At 44.9% G+C, this 21,281-nt stretch overlaps 1 protein-coding gene across 1 annotated transcript in view; it reads right to left on the reverse strand.

Moving 5' to 3' along the window:
* Window positions 1–426: 426 nt before the first annotated feature.
* The window catches only part of EFCAB11 (EF-hand calcium binding domain 11), a 366,137-nt gene continuing 345,282 nt past the window's right edge, over window positions 427–21,281 (reverse strand). The window contains exon 6 of the mRNA XM_069208166.1: window positions 427–2,319. Coding sequence (XP_069064267.1) covers window positions 2,241–2,319 — 79 coding nt within the window. The 3' untranslated portion in view covers window positions 427–2,240. The remainder of the gene's footprint in view (window positions 2,320–21,281) is intronic.

The following is a 21,281-nucleotide window of genomic DNA, read 5'->3' on the forward strand; positions in this document are numbered from 1 at the left end:
AGCATGTGTTGTGGAGTTCTACATGTGTTTTTAGATTCTTAGTTAACTTTCACTAATTCTAGAAAGCTTTCCGATTAGTGATCACCATTTGTCTGAAATTTCAGGTACCAATCTCAATGATGTGATCAAAACACTACCTATCATTCGTTAAATGAAAGAAAGAGCTTATTATTCTAAGTACCTTGCACACATTCATAGGCTGATTTGCTTAGTAATCACATAACAGATATAGGAAGCACATTGGTTCATTTTTAAAGAGCTTTACGGTTACTTCTTGTCAGTTATACAGACAAGCAACAACTTGACTGAATTGGTATGGATACAGCATTCGTTGTACAATCAATTTATGTCATTAAGAAACCCTTCAGGATATCGTGTCATTGATCTGCTAAATCTCGTATATAAATTGTTAGCCCAATGCAATGGAAGTTTTTGAGGCAGTCATGTTTATCATTTAATAAAAAGACATACAGAGTGATCATCATAGAATTTTTCCAGGGCATCTTGGAGCACAGGGGCTCTTTGTGCTGTCTGATATACCATTTACCTTCACACAAGTCTGGCCTCATTTTCTTTGGAACAGACACATAATTATCAGTGATTTGTCCATGAGACTGATTGCCTGCATGTATTGTGGCAATACCTTTGGGAAAGAAGTCTTAGTAGCTACTGAAGACGTGATGGGATACCCTATTAAGGACTGTTTCAGCTTGGCTGATCAGAAACTAAAGCCAATGCTCAGAGAAGAAATGTTTAACCACAGCTGAATACTTATTTTTCATTTGGTAATCTCAGATGAATGAGTACTGGAAGAGGGTGAATGCTCAGACTCTGCGCATCTGGCTTGGAAAGGTATAGGCACGTATGGTTATGGACTGTCTCTCGTGCACTCTCACGGACGAGAGGGATACATTTCTTTTGATCTGGTTGCCAATGCTAGAGTACATGGCCAGTGACTGAAGAGAGAATCACATGTCCACACTGAGGCTAATAGCTTTGGCCCCGTTTGATTCGTCTGTGTCACCTCCAATGCACTAGTGTGGCAGTGGCTCTCCATTTATTTTCCTTTGCTTCTGTTCTCTGTCTCCTCCTGCCATCAGCTGTGCTTTTGAAGGCGTTGTTGTGGCTGTCCTTGAGTGTTTCCATTTCTAATCTTTTGCTGCATGCCTCCCTACACCCCTTTCCCTTGTATTGTTCATATTTGCTATGAGACCAGCACCACTGCCTTATGGAGGTCCAGGATTTTGGCGATTGGAGTGGGGTCAAGGAGGGAATGGGGGTAAAATAAGGACAAATCCCTGGTTCTTTGATGCTGATGTGTCACAGTACTGTTTCTCAGTCGTGCAATTCATGTATTTGTAGATTACTTTTTCTCCTAATAAACATTGGTTAAAAACAATGTGAAAATGCATATTTGTGTCACAGGCACAACATCACCACCAGCTGAGATCATGAATACAGTGGAGCGTGAGATCACAGTAACAAATGCCCTTAACATTTGAAGGTCTAAAAGGTTTGGCCTGGTGGGTGGTAGATCGTGGGGCCTAGCAAGCTAGTGCAAGTACAGTGAGTGATTTGAGAAAATATTCCTTGTCATAACATCGAAAATGCAGGCCACCAAGGCAGAATTTAAACCTCATTAAATAGCCACAGGCCGATTGGCAACCCCAAGTCACTTTGTAACTAAAGTTTTAAATTAATTTGCCTTAACAATAAATACTATGATTTGCGAAATTGCTTGGATCTCTGTTCTCGAACCACCGACTGAAGAAACACATTTAAATAGAAGAATATGCCTTGCTCAAATTCTCAGTCCAGAATGCATGCAGAACACCTGCATCGTATAATGTTAAGTGAGTCAATCACTACTCGCAGGCCATCAAATGTTCACTAACAATATTTAGTAGCCCCGGGCTAGACACACGGATCTCATATATTTTTCTTACTTTCAAATGAATGCATAATTTAATCCTCAATTTGTGGAACAAGGCACAAGGGGATTCTACCGAGAAACTGGAAACACTATTTGTTTTCAAAGTAAACAATTTGACGCTAAGCAATACGGAAACAAGGACCGGCTACAAAAGCCTGTGTGATTATGGAGTGCAAGCCTCGGCTTCTCTTGCAAACTGCTCTCCTGAGCACACCAGAGCTCGTGTGCAAAGGACATTCCCGGATCTGCTAGGCCGCTGTGTTTGTTTGAAACAGGAGGTACGTGTCTTCAGAGCAAGACACAAAGGTTATTCTTCTTGTCCATAACTGACAGCGCTTTCAAAATCTTTATAGCTGACGTGACCATCAGAATCCTGGTCCACTTCCCTATGAAAAGAAAAAAAAATATTAATTAGCTCAACTTTTGCTTTCTCTCGCTCTCTCTGTTAGCAATTTATAGACAGTTCTGCAACCTTGTAGCATGACCAGAAACCACGTGTTAGAATTAAAGGACCTATATCAGGGTAATGATCTCAAAGCGCATCTCAAAACCCAATCAGACATCATCAAAACAAGGCAACATTGTAGGATGCTTATTGTTCGTGATTATTAGAGGTGCAGAGCTGACTTAAGAGAACAGTTTTTTCTGCTTCATTGAATGGCTCCTTTAAAAATAAACAAGCACTTTCTAACTAGTGCTGATGTAAATTCTTCTCTTGTGGATATCTCTTTTGCTAAAGCAATCAATTTTCCAGGCATGAATCATTTTAAGTTCTACATATCTCACATGCTGTGCAAATAAACTCAATCCAAAGTTGAACCAAAGATGGGTGGCTGCTGTGGGTAACTGGAGAGGGTAGAGAGTACAGGAGCGTCAGGATGTTTCCCTTCTCTGCCGGCTTTTCCTCTCCTGCTCCCAAGCCATAGGAACTGATTACTAAACAAAATGTACTGGCTGTGGTAGTACTGTAAGCTCATACTAGTTGTCAGTCTGTAGGGAATGATAGGGTAACATTGTATTTCACAAAACTCAGGGATTAAAGTGAAGCATAACAACAATGGCAATCACTGATAAATTTCAATATGGTAACATAGCAACTCTGAAGGTTTTTTCCAAACCCAAACTATCCCTTCTGAAATTTAATTGGTAGAAAGAGCTCAAGATCCACACATAAACAGATCAGAAATTCTTTTAATGGTACATATAAACAAGAAGGTGGTCCCGAATTGAACCGAGTGATGCTGCACAGCAAAAATGAGGAGTGACGGTGAAGAAATGTAATAACAGACAGAGCCCTTGGCTGCAATTGGCAACTTAAAGTTATGGATGCTAATTAACATTCGCAGTTTTGGAATGTCGGTCAAAGTAATGCAGTACAATGTAAATACATTTCAACCCCACAAAGGTAATTAATTCCACAGTGTCTTCACGAGGACAAAGAGGCACCTTCAAATCAAGGGGAGAATATAAATAGTGCAGAAAGAAACGCAGGAGCCATGAAAAGAATGCAACTTAACAGAATGTATTAGCAGGGGGTCGGCCTGAAAACCTATTGGGCTGTGGTCCCTCGGAGCTTGACTGAGGACGAAGTGAGGCCGACCCCCTGACTGGACATAGCCAGCGAGGGAAAGAAACGCTCGGTGGAGATGGCGAGTGAGGAGGCAAACCCCGCAAAAGGAGAAGAGGGCAGATTACCTGGCGGGTGAAGACCACAGACCGCCCTGGGTACCATGGAGCGCCAATGACCCCTACGTGAGTAGCACTGTGGACGGAGCGCCTGGAGAAGTTGGAACTCGAGGGGTGAGTGAATGTGCCTGGTCGTGATGCTGGCGCCGCAGGGGGAACAGTGAAGAGGTGGTAACGATACCACAAGGAAGGGCGTCTGGACCAGGACCACGACGCAATAAAGGGCCCGGGCGGAGGGGCGCAGCCCTAGACACGCAGCGCGCGGTGGAGCAGCCATGACAACCGGAGCTGAAGAGAGTGGCAGTTTGCCACGGACCGACAACGTGGAGCCCCCAGCTCTGCAACTGGAAACTAGAGGCAGCTGGTGGGGTGTCTGGGACCTGCTCGGGACCGCCTAGGGGCTGCGGAGCGACCTGAGACCAGGGCGCGGAGGCAAGGACGGAGAAGAACTCACGATAACGTTTGGCCCACTAACTGGGCCCCTGGTGTGCGACCCCTTATTCATCCGATGCCCCCCAAGAACCGTCACAAGAACAGAACCATGGACCCCGCGGCGCCACCGGGGCACAAAGAAGCGGACTCACAGGACCATGCACAAGTTAAAGTACAGGACACCTTAGATAAAATACTTGGGGCGATAGAAGACAGAAAGACAACATTACAATGGGACATCAACCAAGTCGCAGTTGAGGTGGGTCTACTGAGAGCGGACCACCATAAACTGGTAGACAGAGTCAAAGAAACGGAATCCACGTTGGCCGACATCATACCGAAGCAAAAAGACCTGGCGGCTGAAGTGACTTCCCTTGCTGACAGAGTGGCCCGACTTGAAAAGAGAGCTGAGGGCGCGGAAGGGAGGAATAACGTACGCGTGGTGGGCCTCCCTGAGAAGGCCGAGGGGACGAACATGGTGGAATTTCTAGAGAAGTGGTTCAACACGACAGTTGCACCTGGGTGCCTGACTCCCTTCTACACGCTGGAGCGGGCGCATCGGGTGCCGTCGAGGCCTCTTGCCCCTGGTATACCTCCCCGTGCTGGGATCGCCAAACTATTACATTATAGAGACAGAGACATCCTCTTGCAGAAGGCCAGAGAGTCGGGCCCGTTTAAAGTAGCAAACGGGGAGGTGACACTATTTCCGGACTTAACTCTGGAGGTTCAGAACAAGCGTGCTTCATTTCTGACAGTCAAGAGGGCCCTAAGAGAGGAAGGGATCCTGTATTCGCTGCTCTATCCAGCCAGATTAAGAGTGATGTTGGAAGGGAAGACCACGTTCCTCCAGTCCCCTGAGGAGGCATGGGAGTGGCTAGAGTCACATGGGTCCCATACGGGGCGGTTGGCAGGAGGGGGCCCGACTGGGAGCAGGCCTTGCCGGGCCCTGAGGGGACAGAGACCCAGAGATCGCCAGCGACTAACGCCAATGCAAACACAGAAAGAAAAGGGCAGGAAAGCGGCCCTGGAGGAGGCGGCCCGTGTGGGTGGAGAGATGTCTCCCCAGGAGGGCTCCGAGGAGGAGTCGGATGGCACATTGGTGTCCTCTGCCGGAGAGTTGGGGTGCTCGGCCCGTGCCCCAAAGGTGACCCCGCAAACGGCTGACGAACTTGGCTAATCCAAAATCGCAAAAGGCCCCGGAGATATGGCACAACGTGTGAACAAGTGGCCCCTCTGTACCTGGCCACCCCCCTGACCAGAACCTCGCCTGTCTAGCCAGGCTGGCGAGTACTGCTGATATACGTTTGAACAAGTTGCACTGTCGCACAGTTTTCTGGGCAACCTACAGTTTGGGAGGCACCCTGGGGTTTGGGTGTTGGAGTACACAGTTACAAGTTAAAATGGCAAAGTGGGTGGTGAAGTCAGACTATAGCAAAAATCTGGACATGCGAAGGGGCAAACCCGAGCCCCGGGAGAGCCGGGGACACTTTTTCCAGACTGATATACAGAGATGGCAGACTACAATCTCTTAACATGGAACGTCAGGGGGATGGGCACGCCGGCTAAAAGACATAGAATTCTCTCCTAGTTAAAGAGAAGTGGGGTACAGGTGGCAATGCTACAGGAGACTCACCTGGCATCCGGGGAGGGAGAAAAACTGAGGCGCAGATGGAGAGGACAGGTGTTTGCCACAGAGTATTCGGCTTACGCAAGGGGTGTACTGATATGGGTCAGAGCAGGGGTCCCCTCTAACAACAGACTCTTCCAACATAGACCGGGAGGGTAGATTTGTGATACTGGAGGGGAGGCTACACAGTACCCAGATAGTCCTGAGTTGCATTTATGCCACTAACCAGGACCAGGCCTCCTTCATGACAGGTTTATCGAGCCACCTTACCCGTCAAAGCACTGGAGAGTTATTAATTGGGGGGGACTTCAATGCAGTACTAGACATAAATACGGATAGGTCAACCCCACCACTGCAAGGGGCAGTGGCAACTAAAACAGCCAAAAGACTATGCGTATGTCTGGGAACTTGGGGGATGGTGGATGTCTGGCGAGAGCAACACCCAAATGACAGTGACTACTCGTATTACTCGGGCCTACACCGGGTGCACACCAGAATTGATAGAGTGGTTTGCACAGCGGGTCTTATGAGTAACATGACACACTCCGAATATCTTGCCCGTACCCTATCGGACCATAATCCCCTGCTGCTGACGTGGAGGGCATCAGAGGATAGAACCCCTATACCGTCGTGGAGATTGACCCCTGCAGCACTCGAAGATCAGGCATACAGAGAGGCCCTGCGCTGCCACCTGGAAGAATATATCGAGATAAATAGTGGGTCTGCCCCTTCCAGGGCCACGGAATGGGAAACACTCAAGGTGGTGACGAGGGGCTTCTGCCTGGGGCAATCGATGGGGGTGAAACGCACACTTGAAAGGGAATTGGCTACCCTAGAGAAGGATATGCATGAGGGGGAATTGAGACAGGGCCCTGCAGCTCAGGAGAATGAGGAATATAACGGGTCCGTAGAGAACATTCCCGGATTGAGGAGCAGCTTAGGTGTCACAGCAAGCAAAAATATTTGGCATCCCTACAATCGGAGGAGGGCAGATCGGGGAGACTGCTTGCGTGGCTGGCGCGCCCAGGCGGGTAGAACGAGCCCATCACGAGTGTACTGGATGGGGGGGACTTCAAAGACTCAGGCCAGGCCCCATAAATGACGCATTTAGGGAATATTATGCACAACTATATGGGAGACCTAGCGACCTGGGAACGGAGGACTTTGATAATTTTCTACAGCAAATCCCACTGCCAACACTGAATTCAGAAGAGAGAGATAGCCTGGGGGGACCAGTGACAGCGGAGGAGATAAGCGAGGCCATAGTGCAATTAGCCCCCGGGAAGACCCCTGGTACAGACAGTCTCCCCATGGGTTTTTATAAAAAATATAAATCTCTATTGGTTCCCCAACTGGCGGAAATTTACACGGAGGCATTACACTGCGGGGAGTTGCCGCGCACGCTACGTGAGGCCTTGGTGGTGCCACTCCCCAAGACAAACGCCAGGGAAGCAACAGTGACGGACTTTCGTCCTATATCGATGCTAAACAGCGACTTTAAGATCCTTAGTAAGATCATGGCTGGCCGGTTGCTCCCTCTCATGACCACACTCGTGCATGCGGACCAGAACGGCTTTGTTCCTGGTCGTAGTACCTACCTGAGGCAGATTTTCGCTGTTCTGCACATGCCTAACGAGTCGAAGCCGCCAGCGGGGGTTATGCTTGCTGTAGACTTCGAGAAGGCCTTCGACTCAATCAGATGGGACTTCCTAAGAGCCGTGATGCTGAAAATGGGACTCGGGAGGGTTGGGTAAAATGGGTCGACCTGTTGTATTCGTCCCCACTAGCAAGAGTGAAGACGGGCAGAACAATATCTACTGTATACCCAGTATTTCGGCCCCTGTCTCGACTGTTATTTGCCCTGGCAATTTAACCCCTGGCGTCCCGGCTGCGGCGGGAAGGTGTAGGTAAGGGAATTGAATGGGGACCAACTGAACATATTGTCTCTCTGTACGCCGACGATATACTTATTTACCTGAGGGATGGGACCAGTGGACTTCCATGGGTTTTGAGGATCCTAGAGGACTTCGGGCTATTGTCTGGGCTTCGCCTTAACCGAGGAAAGACATTCGTGTTTCCCATGCTGCCAGGCAGTGCACGCCCTGGAGCATGCCCAATGGACATGAACTGGGCCCCGCAGACCTTCAAATATCTGGGCATTCAAATATTCCACGACCTGAGTGATCTCCGGGATGGTAATCTTGGCAGGGCACTCCGATCCCTACGGTCCTCGGTTGGGTTTTGGCGCTCACTGAAGTTAACAATAATGGCCAGAGTAGCGCTATCTAAAATGATTATGCTTCCTCGCCTACTCTACTACTTCGCTAACTTACCACTACTGGTCCCCTCGGCGTGGTTTCGCGAGTTGAACGCTTTGCTCAGGGAATTAATATGGGATGATGGTCGTAGACGCACGGCACTGACGACCATTTGTAGACCGACTCATGTGGGCGGAGTGGGTGCCCCTGACTTTGAGGCATATTACCTAGCATCTCAACTACAATGGGTGTCTGGTTGGCTGGTGGGCAGGGGACATCTGGATTTGTGTACCGCCCACGATGAGATAGACACAGCTCGGATTGTAGCACGTATGGCAGGCAGGAAGGTTGCCCCCTTAGGGGACAACATAATGAATAGTGTTGCAATGAAATGTTGGAAACAGTGCACGAGAAGGGTTGGGGTGGGCCCACCATACTCCCCGGCCTTGCCGCTATTGGTCCCTGCCCTGGACCTGGGAGGAAAAGGACGGGGGGCTAGGGTTTGGACCGCGGACAAGAGCAGGAGTAGTGACAGTTGGGGGGCTGTTCAACAAGGGGGTGCTGAGGAGCTTCACTGACCTATCGGGGGGAGGGGAGTTCCTCAGGGACAGTTTTTACTCTTCAGGAAGTTAGTGCATACCTTGAAGGACCATTGGGATACGATCAACGTGGAGCCCACTGTCCACGGGGTGTTACACCTCCTGACGACCTCAGGAGAAGAGCCTCATTTGGTTGCTAAAATATACCGAGCCCAAATTGAGGCTGCATTAGACCCTCTGCATTCTCTGAGAGAAAGGTGTTTGAGAACGATTAGGCGGGACCTGTCTGACGCAGAATGGAGTAGAGCACTGGCTTATCCCCAGACGATCTCACGCAACACGAGATTACGATACATCCAATACAACTACTTACATAGGATGTACCTCACTCCTCACCGACTTTTCCGTATATATGGGGGGACCCCCAGGACATGCCCCAGATGTAGTGACGGGGAGGCTGACTTTGATCACATGGTGTGGGGATGCCCGGTACTTCAGGCTGGTTTGGGGTGCAATGATGGCGGTCCTGTCAAGGTTATTTGAGGCGGAACTGCAGCCAACACCTGCTATGTGCCTACTGGGCCTCAAGGCCGGTGCCCCGCGGGGGAAAGTTAGGGGTCGTTTCCTGGACCTGACTCTGGCCCTTTTTAAAAGACTGATCACGAGGGGCTGGAAGGCCTCCAGCCACCCCTCGCTGACTGAATGGAAAGGCGATGTTACGAGATGGACCAGGGCTGAACTGCAGGTCTTAAAGGCCGAGGAGGCCAGGGGAGTTCGCCAGACCCCCATTGCTCCGGAGTGGGAGGACTTAGTGACAAGCTGGGACGACCTAATGAAGAGACCCATAGCTCCTGAGGTGGTAGGATGAGATGACCAATATGTCCAACAGACTTGGCCCTTGGGGAAGGTCCCTGGAACTAGAGCTGGGGCAATGACGGACACACCAATAGGCCGCACCCAATGACAAAGGGTAGAGAAGGACTGGACACAAATAGCTACATAATTGCTGGAAGTGGGGAAGAACGGATGGCTGGCCATCCCCGCTCAACGAAGTGCCCCGGCAGAGTCTTCCTTTAAAAGATGCAAAAGGCCCACTCACATAAGCCATTAAGTTTATATATAGTTTGAAGTGGAGTTAAGTCTGTTGTGAGGTCACATAATTCAAAATGGTAACAAAGAATCACGAAGTAAATAACCATTTAAAGTAGAAATGTTAGTATATTAGAATCAGTGATTAACGAAAACTATATGGTAATCAAAATGACTAAGAAGTTATGTAACAAAGTATCGGTAAAGTATAACATGAACACTGTTTGCTTGACTGATATGTATGATAAAAACAAGATGTTGCCGCAAATGGACTTGCATATGTAAGACAGCGAATAGTTAATAAACATATTTGAAAAAAAAAAAAGATCCTCATGTATCCTACTGGTTGCAGAATGTCTTGGACACAGACAATTTAACAATTGTGTCTAAGATACCATTAACTAGTCTCATCAACTTAAATTGTTTTTTGTTCCTTTGTACATATTACCTCCTTTTTTGAATCCATATTTTTATTGGTGTTAACATTGAAGATACGTATTACAATCTTGTACATAGTCATGCAAAAGTATCACTTGTAACACTGTCTGTGCTAGATATGTCATAATGTAAACGCGAGTCATACATGTGGAACTCTGGATTCACGTCATGAAAAGCTATGTAGTAGCATGAAAGATGTTTTACATCCCGCATGTCTTCTGGCTTAACAATTCTCATAAGACTAGGTTTAACGGAAGCCTATATGGATCGAACTCTACCACAAACTAGCAACATACCGAACCAAACTAGGGTCCTTCCCAAGGGTCATCCATTATCATTAACGTTAATTTTCAGTTTAATCATTATCAGAGGGCTTAATCTGACTTTCACCTGCCTGCGCCAGGGTAGTGTGTGTGCAGGGTCCCATCGAAGGGGGAGGCCGTGCCCCCTGACTATTCTTAGCATCTGCATTTTCAATAAAGTTACTTATAAAATCAGAAACCCAAAAATGGGTCTCAGGACTTGAAGGTCTCAATTGCCAATATCGCCTAGGAGGGACCCTCGAGGTCTTATGTGATAGGGACCGCTGCACTCATGTCTATTCCAGTGTCTTCATTCCAGTGTTCCCAGGTGTCCAATACGTCTGACCAAAGGCCCACCAGCAGCCGTCTCCGTATCTCTCGTCTGAAGCAATGCCTAAATGAAGCACCCTAGTCCACACGGACACTTCTTGTTTCCAGACTGGCACTGTTGGACCTAAACCAGATTTCCATTGTTTCGCTATGCATCGTTTGGCTACTATCATGGCCAGGTCCAAAAACCTATTGCCTACCTTTTTAGGTCTAGGCCTATGATATAATCCCACCAAGCAAGTCTCTGGTACGCATTGAAGGTTACGGTTGAGTATCTCTTTCAGAACGACAATAATAGTTTCCCAGAATCTATGAATTACAGGACAGCTCCATGTCATATGACCAAAATTAGCCTTCAGGGATGGACATCATGGTCACTGTTTAGAGTCCACCCCATATATGGCCTGTGGTCTGTGTGGTGTTAAATATGTCAAGTGCAAATAGTTGAATTGGGTATATCCCAGTCTTGTGTTCCTAGAAACCTTACAGGTATATACCAACATATTTCACCATTCTGGGTCCTATCATGCCTCAACAATGTCTCCCACTTCAGTTTGGTCTTTAATAGGGGCTTTTAGACTGTATGCTGTAGTGACTGAGTGGGATATATTGGGGTGCAGTGAAGTTGGATAGATTGGAGTGGAGTCGAGACTGGAGTAGAGTGAGATAGATTGGGGACGAATAGAGTGTGGGTAGATTGGAGGGGAGTATAGTGGGGAAGATAGGGTGGATTAGAGTAGGGTAGATTGCATTGGAGTGGGGTAGACTGAGTGGGATAGATTGGAGTGTGGTCGATTGGGGTGGGGTAGTTTGGAGTGTTTTTTTTTGGAGTGGAGTGGAGTGGCATGGGGTAGAGTTGGGAGAGGTAGATAGGAGAGGGGTAGATTGGGGCTGAGTGGGTTAGGTTGAAATGTAGTAGATTTGAGTGAAGTGTGGTAGATTGGAGTAAATTGACGTGGACTGGAGTGTTGTAGATTAGAATGGAGTACAGTAGATTGTGTTACACTGGTGTTGGGTAGATTGTAGTGGAGTAGGTGGGGAGAGGTAGATTGGGGTGTAGTGGGGTGGGATAGACTGGAGTAGGGTGAAGTGAGGTGGACTGGGTTAGATTTGAGTGGGGTAAATTTGAGTGTGGTAGATTGGAGTGGAGTGTGGTAGACTGTGGGTGGATTGGAGTGTGGTGGATTGGGTTGGGCTAAAGTGTGGTAGATTGGAGTGGGGTAGATTAGAGTAGAGAAGAGTTGGATAGACTGCAGTTGCATTTGGACTGGATTGGGGTACCTTGGAGTGGACTGAAGTAAATTGGAAGGGAGTGGAGTAAGTTGGACTGAAGAGGCATGGGGTAGATTGGAGCGGAGACGGATAGACTGGAGAGGAATGGGCTGGATTTGGGTGCATTGGAGTGGGTTGTGTTGTATATTGGAGTGGACTTGAGTGGGGAGGTGTAGATTAGAGTGGGATGGGGTAGATTAGAGTGGAGTGGGGTAGGTTAGAGTGGGGTGGATTAGGGTAGATTTGAGTAGAGTGTGGTAGATTGGCTGGAGTGTGGCAGATTGGCTGGAGAGGGGTAGATTTGGTGGAGTGGGGTAGATTGGGTGGGTTGGGGTGGGCTAGAAAGCGGCAGATTGGGGTGGGCTAGACTGTGGTTGATTGGAATGGGGCAGACTGTAGTAGAATGGAGTGGGGTAGATTAGAGTGGAGAGGAGTAGGATACATTGCAGTTGCATTTGGACTGGATTGAGGCATCTTGGAATGGACTAGAGTAAACTGGAAGAGTGGAGTAAATTGGACTGGGGTAGATTGGAGTGGCGTAAGGTAGATTGGAGCAGAGTTAGGTAGATTGGAGAGGAGCGGGTGGATTTGGGTGCATAAGAGTGGGGTGTGTTGTGTATTGGAGTGGAATGTAGTGGGGAAGGGTAGATTAGAGTGGGGTGGAGTTGGGTAGATTAGAGTGGAGTGGGGTAGACTGGACGGAGCTGGATAGATTAGGTGGATTGGAGTGGGCTAAAAAGTGGTGGATTGGAGTGAGGCAGACTGGTAGATTGGAGTGGGGTAGACTGTGGTACACTGGAGAGGGGTAGATTAGAGTGGAGAGACATTGGACTGACTGCAGTGGAGTTTGGAGTGGACTGGAGTAAATTGGAATGGACTGTGGTAAACTGGAGGTGAATGGGGTAAATTGGACTGGGATAGATTGGAGTGGATTTGGGTGGGGTGGAGTTAGGTAGACTGGAGAGGATCAGGTTATATTTGGGTGCATTGGAGTGTGGTGGACTGTTGTGGACTGAAGTGGAGTGGGGTAGAACGGGGTAGATTGGAGAAAAGTGGGGTAGATTTGAGTGGAGTGCAGTAGATTGTAGTGGAGTGGGGTTGATTGGGTTAGATTGTAGAGGAGTAGATTGGAGTGGGGTGGGGTAGATTGGAGCAGAGTGGCTTAACTGGGGTAGATTGGAGTGGGGAGGTTGAAGTTGAGTGGGGTAGACTGGATTGTGGTGGGGTGGAATGGAGTGGATTGGAATGGTGTTGACTGGGGTACAGTGGGGTAGACTGAGGGTGGGATAGGTAAACTGGTGGGGTGGAGTGGGGTAGACAGGAGTGAAGGGGGTAGACTGGAGTGGAGTAGACTAATGAAGTAGAGTGGGGTAGATTGGTGTGCACTGGAGTGGGGTGGTAAAGATTGGAGTGGAGTAGATTGGAGTGGAGGGGTGTAGAGAGGAGTGGCGTGTTGTCATGGAATGAGTGGCATAGATTGGGTGCCACTGAGTTGTGTGGTGTGTTGTAGAGTGTTTCAGAGTGTAGAGTTGATTGACATGCCAGAGTGAAGTGTCATGGAACAGAATAGATTGAAATGGAGTAGTGTGGAGTATGCCATTACAGCCACCACATTTTCAAATGACCATTACATTTGAACTGAAAGACAGTTTTACTACACACAAATGATAATGGGCCTGATTTATAACTTGACAAACGGTGCCGGATATCCTGTCTGCCAGAATCTAAATCCCACTGGATATAATGGGATTTAGATTTTGGTGGATGGGATATCTGTCACCATTGTGACCGGGTAACCCAGTCCGTTGAGTTCTAAATCAGGCCCACTGTGTGCAAATGTCATTACCTAGTGTAATGATGTGTTTTGATCATTCTCAAGTATTTGTTTCCCCACTTCAGAATTACAAAAAAAGGTGCTTCATTTGTATTAATTCTGATATATTCTGAAACATCAGCACACTTAGTTGTTTTTGTTGTGTGCTAGAAAAAAAAATACACCCTCTCCTTTCACATGGATACTCAGTAGGATTGTCACATAACCTTGCTCTTTGAAGTCAGAAAAACAAAAGTGAACACCAAGCTCCTTGGAAGAGAGAGCTTGACTTTTGGCCTCTGTCTTTGAATGCATAGCAAATGTGACATGAACAAGATTTAAAGGCCTGTGTACAGAAAGCAAGTTTGTGGAAGAATACAGTAAACAAAGTGTGGGCAACAGGAGGGACAAACTCAAGCTGGACAGCCTAAAGCAAAAAAAGCCAGCAAATAGAAAGCTAGAAATGTGAATTACAATGCAAATGGTAAGCAAAGGGTGGAATGCATTTCTTGGGCAGCTTCCTCTCTCTGTAGGCTTCGAACTAATTAAGAAACAGTTTAACTCTTTGTATTCTAAGGTGCACAAATGCTTATTAAGTGCTTCAAAAAATCATTGCAATAAAGCAGAGGATAATCCTTAAGAACTAATTTTAAAACATGAGACTGTACATTCTGAAAGGTTAATTCTTCATTCATGACCAAATGTCTCATGACTGGAAGCTTAGAACCAGTCAGGCACCTGTGTTACGCACTTTAGGACTATCTGTTCTGGGCCTGGCATAGAGCCAACACCAGAACTTAAAAGCGATAGGGCACCTGCTTCCCGTATTGCACTAAAATACAAGAAGTTACTAGCGAGATTACCTACAGCCTCAAGGAGGAGACTCTGGGACCAGGCAGGGTGCCCATGGATCTTTTCAAAAGTACTACTGACCTTTAGGCCCTAATTGTTACTACGTTTTGAAATAAGGCCAACATACACCTGCCACTAATCTGGTCTCAATCAAAAATAGTCTTTATTTATTAAAAAAGTGACAAAGGTGATCCAAGATTTTACCATACAGTCTCGCTGCAGGACTGAGTGGTCACAATTGTGGGGAGAGTCCTTATGGACAGACCGAAGGCGTAGGCATATGAACACAACATAATTTCAGACATTCAGTTTGGTTTTAGACCAGGGCTTGGCACTGTTGAACAGTATCTTCATTTAAACTTTTTAATAAATAAATACACCACTGCTACGAATGCATCTGTTAAGAATGGGTTTAAATTCTGATTGTCTTAATCATGTAAATTGTGGACAATCTTTAGTTCTATGGGTATTGGCTCCCAAAGTATTAATTTTTTAAGACAACTGCATGCAAATGTATCTTCTAAGGTCAAATTTGGGGCATATGTAGAATGTAGACCTTCCCACAAACACAGTGCCATCAAGTGAAAAGTGGATTTGGATGTGTGTGGATTTGAGGAGACTGAACATGGCTGTGGTTGTGGATACATTTCCAATTCCAGAAATCATTGATTTGGTGGGTATGCTGTGGATGCCAATGGTTTCCACATTAGATTTAGCATCAGCACATCATCAGATTAAGCTCCACTAAAATAATATGGATTGCACAGCTTTTATTACCATTAACAGAACATACAGATTTAGGAAGATGCCATTCGCACAGGTTTCTGAGGCATCAGTGTTCTAAAGGGTGTTGGACAAAGATCTGGGGAATCTGGCAGGAGTGGAGGTATATCAGGATGATATATTGATTTTTGAAGGTACATTGGAAGAGCATGATGTTAGAATACCAGCAGTTTTGAACAGGTAGTGGAACAAGGGTTTTACACTGAGGGTTGAAAAATGTAAATTTCATAAGGAAGTACTGGATTTTCTAGGACATACAACAACCAGAGATGAATTAAAACCCAAAAGGGAACTGGTTAATTGTACCACATTAATTCCCATTCCTAAAAACAAAGAGGAACTTGCTCTGTTTTAAAGTTTAGCTGAATGTATTTAATAGTAAATCTGTTCAGAGATTTTCAGAAAAAACTTATGCTTAAGTGGGATGAGGAGTGTCATGAAGAATTTTTGAAACTGAAAGAAGAAATGGAGCATGTGCAAAGTTTAAAGAGTTATTGCCCGGAGTATGAAAGTGTAATTCATACTGATGCTAGCATTAAAGGGTTAGGTGCTACCTTCAGCCAAAGAAATGTCAATTTATAAGGAACTGTTACAGTCTCTTAAACCCCCAGAAATAATTATATTCTGTGGTTGTGAGGGAAGTGTTGGCAGTTTTCTGGATGATAAATGTAAAAAATTTTGTGTGGGGCAAATAGTTTACTGCTAGGACTTATGATAAACCTTTGAAGTAAGTGCTTAAGAAAAAGGGTATGGACATCTTGAGCAGAATCACTAAATGGGTGGCTATGCCTATGCTTATTTATTTAAATGTTTCCCATAATCATGTTGAAACTGGTTACATTGATTTTCCTTTATAAGTATTATTTGGAAATATTAGCGTGCATCAGCACATTTTATTAAACGATGCTTCAAAGAAATGGTACCTAAAATTTCACATTAATTTAGCAAAACCTTTTTTCCTAGTTGCATTTTTTTCTGATCATTTTATTTTGAAAGAAAGGAATTATCAATCTTGCTTACGAGCTTCTGCAAACATTTCCATTTAATCAGAGAGCATTCTGGGAGCATTATACTAAGCCTCATATTGTTAAACTTTTCACCCTGTGTGTACACTTTATTTTTCTTTTTTTGGTGGAACCACTGTCAGTTGCACAAACCGACGTTACAACATTTATTTAGCATGCTCACCCTAATAATAAAGGTTTTGCATTGATAAGCCTGTTCAATCAAACAGCAGTAACATATGGATACAATTTTTACCTTGACTGCAGACAGTTCTCCTCCCTATGAACTGGCAACCAAAGGGTTTGTGCAGCCAGGGGGTGGGCCTGCTTGTCCCAAGGACAAAATAAACATGAAAACTTGTTGTCCTTGACCCCAAACAATATGTCCTGAGCGTTGGTCTATAGGAAAACCAATGTAACCAGTTTTAACAAGATTATGGGAAACTTGAAAATAAGTAAGTATTGGCAAAGCCAACCGATTCAATATTGGTGGTCAGTCTTTTTGTTTTGCCAATGCATGTCGTGTTTTGATATGGCTTATGTAAAATGTTATTCTTGTCGGAGCTGCCAGGCTCTCACCTCTGTAACAAACATTGGCAAAAAGCAAAAAAATTAATTGGTCTCCAAAAGCACACATTGCCACAGCAGTTCCTAGCACTGAAAAAAACTACTTTGTGTGTCAGTATGCTCCTTGTGAAAGAGCAGAATGCTATCACTCACAGTAAAGCCAGCCATTAGATAGAGAAATAGAATTTTGATAAAAGCAAAAGGGCTTGCTTAACTTCAACGTAATTAGGGGACCAATTCTTAAATAAAGTCATACAAGTGCACCCATGAGCCATGTCTTTGCTTTAGTGCGGAATTATGGCTTTCATGAATTCACAAAAATGTACAGACATAGACCAGGAAATTGTACTCCTAGAAAATATTTGTGAACTGTATTATAGCATGAGGAAATATGCATGTGTAGATTTGCTCATGTGAAAATATATTGAGCATTTACAAGTTCACGTTCCCTCCAACCACTGTTTCCCAACCCTGGAAAAACTTATAATTTTGCCCTTGTCAGGAGGACATTTCCAACCTTTCTCTGTAAAGGAAAAGATTAGAGAAGAGCTGGTGAAAATCCTTAAAACAGGCAAGTTAGTAGGTCTACTCAAAGGCATTCCAACCGTGAAACTATTGCTTACTCCTTCCTTGAACCAGAGTACGTAGATCTGCTAAAAGGTGGCAAAATAAAGAAATTGCTAATGTTCAACTATACTATAGTATTACTCCTGGCAGAATCAGAGAGGATGTCAGGAATCTTAAATAATGATATTGTTGCCATAATTTATCACCTCACTACATGGCACAAAAAGGACAAGTGGATTTTTTAAAAGGACAAGTAGATTTATGAAGCAACCTGTCCTATGACAAGTTGATATTTTAATAAATTCCACACCTCTGTACTCCTACTGATCTACATCTATTTAAATAGCCCGGATTTCAAGCATTAAACTATGTGTCTGAATTGGCTATGCTGTCAACTGACCACTGCCCTATTTGGAGCCTGCAGGATCGAGCTCCTCTCTCTGATATGCAGTACCACATTTATGCACTCCATCTAGTCTGGGATCACCTAAAAGGTGCTGTTGTGAACAGTGAAATTATTTTCCATGTTGTTTAGATTGCATTGGACTAGATGTGAGATTTGAAGATGCTGATCTGCAAAAGGGTATACTCCGATATGTTAAAGTCTCCCACAAATTCAGTAGTGAGAGCTGCACAGATCTGCGGAAATCTTTATAAGTACTGTCAGTGTTATCGCCAAGGCCATTGCTACCATTTGGGACAGCAGAGATGGAAGGTATCTTCCACCTTCGATTTTGTGAACCCTTCAGTTCCAACGCAGCCAAAAGTATTGAATTCACCCAGAGTGTAATCTCTGATGTCGCATTTCCCTTCTAACCACATTGTAGTGTGATCTGCTGCCATGTCCAAACTTTAGATTTAGTTGCTGTGTATGGAGTGTTGTCCATACAGTACTCTCCATTCCATATAATTAATTTTTAATGTTATATAGGCATCTCCCGCCAGTTTAAGAGTCCATTAATTTGCTACCATCAGAGAAGTAAAATAACACACACAGATATATAGATATATCAGCATAATTATGTACATGTCTAAATATGTAGACCTATATATACACACACATAAATTCATACACGTACACACACATATATATATTGATAAATATTCCCAATGGCAGTCTCCACTGGGTAGTTATAGTTACGATTGTGTTTCATTTGGAAATGCCTTTTTTGTGTTGCTAATAACTTTGGCGCCTTTTGACTAATTTCCACATACCTTTCTAAAAAGTGCTACTTTTTGACTATTGTGCGCATAGAATGTCTCAGGGTGAACCATCAAGCGGCGGTCGAGAAAAAAAGGGTGTTTATTTTTCTATAGGAACTTTAGACACAGTTACAGCCCATACTGCTCAATTTACAACAAATTTGGCAGAATCCTTTGTCTTGGACAGAAAGAGTGCTTTTTGTGTTTTGGTGTAAATCCGTTCAGTAGTTTTGGAAAAATTAAGGTTAACAAAAAATTGTATACACGCACATACAGCTCACACCGAGGAGGATCTGCAGAGCCGACAGATCTCATCCTGAGATCTCACTGGCTGCCACCACATCAACAGACAGTGGTGGCAGCCATTTTAGGACTCGGGACAGATCTGAGTACTAAGAAAAAAGACAAGAAAAAAAGACAGAGATACACTGACCACCCTGGGCCTGGGACAAAACACTTTTTTTGTTTTTAAATGTTGCTGCAAATTAGTGAAGGATCTGCAAATCTGGGGCAAAGAAAAAAAAAACTGGGTGGGCCAGGGTTGGGGGAAGCATGCCGTATATTTAAGGGGTAGGGGGTGCATGCCCACCACCGCCCCATGCCTCAAAGAGGCACCTCCCCATCCTCTTGTGCCAACATGTTATAAAAGGGGATGGGGGTGAGGCCTCCCTCCCCAAGCCTACAAAGGCCCTTGGGACCCCACTCCTTCGGGGCAGTCTTTTAAATAGAGGTGAAGGACCCCCCCCCACCCAGGGCCAATCACTCATTACCCCACATATTACATCACTCATAACATCTTCTATGACATCATCAATAATATCATTGCAACATTTGAAATGAAATTATAGATTAAAACATTAATGCTGCTACTATCCAGTGTGTGTGTGTCTTTGCCTTATAAACTTTGGCGCCATTTGACGAAAATTTACAAAAACCTTTATAAAAAAAATAAAAAAAAAAAAACTCTCATCCACCTCAGCACCTTCCTGGAAAGTTCATGCCACCGTATTATGGCACCCTGAGGGCACAACTTCTTATTTCTTTGGAGTCTATGTTAATTTGGTGTTTCACCATTAGTTGTTACACTCCTGTCAATCAGGTGCGGGGAAAAACACACACACACACACACACACACACACACACACACACACACACACACACACACACACACACACACACACACACACACACACACACACACACACACACACACACACACACACACACACACACACACACACACACACACACACACACACTTGCAGTAAATACTGGAGAACAAGTTTTACATCCAGCCTGTACTGAGGCTGTAATAATAAATAGTACAGAACAGACAAATATATTTCCTGTTTTAAGTGACTGATAGAAATGACCTTTGGAAACAGGATGTAAAATATGCAAGGTAGCCCAATCAAAGTAAAACAAAAAAAAACACCTGCAAGGCTCAATACATAAAGCCTGTATGTCCCTGACCATGTCTACTAATGTTATTGATGGCAGACTTTACTGCTATAATTCCCAAAACCCGTTTGCACATTTGTGTACTTTTAACTGCAAAATAAGTTTATGATGATCGTTTTCCCTCCACCTTATGTTTAGTTCAATATTTTGACACACACTAAGCAGTTTCCAAAAAAGTGTGCTGAGAATGGGTAACAAGGCACTCTGATGTTCTGGGTAATTTCATTGTCTTCTTTCCAAATAGCAGTTCCCTTTAATATAGTGTGTTGGTCGTACTATATTTCTAAGAGTACTGAACTTTTAGTGATCAGAAATTTGCCTTCCCACTCCTGAATTTATATGTAACTGGTCCTCGTACTACCTTTGCAGGTTTATCATGTTGAACTTGGTCTTACGGTCCCTGAAAAATGCAGGAAGTCATGGTGCCTGAATGTACAGCTTTTACTGTATGAGTATGATCTCTGCTCCTGAATAAGAGCACTTTTCCCATTTCAACAGGAGACACAGCCATTGGAGAATTTGTGCCTTACGCCTGAGTGAATCTTGTGCTCCTCAAACATCAACCATCTAGGAATAGGTAGACAAGGATGTCTTAATTTTTCTGCTAATCCTTTATCACTGAAATGTTCCTTGAAGCATTTGGCAACAAGTCTAGAACTTTACACTCTGATGGGGACATGTGTACTGCATAAGGCAATACCTGGAGAAAATTCTCATTCTTCATGGTGCAGTACTTTTCAACTGCTTCCTCGTCAAACCAGACAACTGTGTGATGGAACTGAAGCAACGGTGATGGGCTGTACCTTGTCAGAGATGGAGTCTCTTGTGGCTTGAAACTGTAGGATTTATCAGTTCTGAATGCTATCCAGGATCCCATGTTGATATCTTTACAAGCGTGCCAGAACCCTCCCACTCCCTGGTAGCTGAGAAGGAGCAGAGGAAGCCACTGAGATTTTGAATGTTGAACTTAAGCATTACAAGAGCTACAGCAGTATGGGCCCACCCCCCTTCTGAGGAGCATGTAGACATTTAGCAGGGTCTTTGATGTTGGCAATGAAGGCCTTGAACCAAATAAAGGTACCATTTTTACTGGACCCTTCATTTGAAGCAATGTTTAGCACAAGA

Source organism: Pleurodeles waltl, chromosome 9 (genome assembly GCF_031143425.1).
Source record: "Pleurodeles waltl isolate 20211129_DDA chromosome 9, aPleWal1.hap1.20221129, whole genome shotgun sequence".
Taxonomy (NCBI): Eukaryota; Metazoa; Chordata; class Amphibia; order Caudata; family Salamandridae; genus Pleurodeles; species Pleurodeles waltl.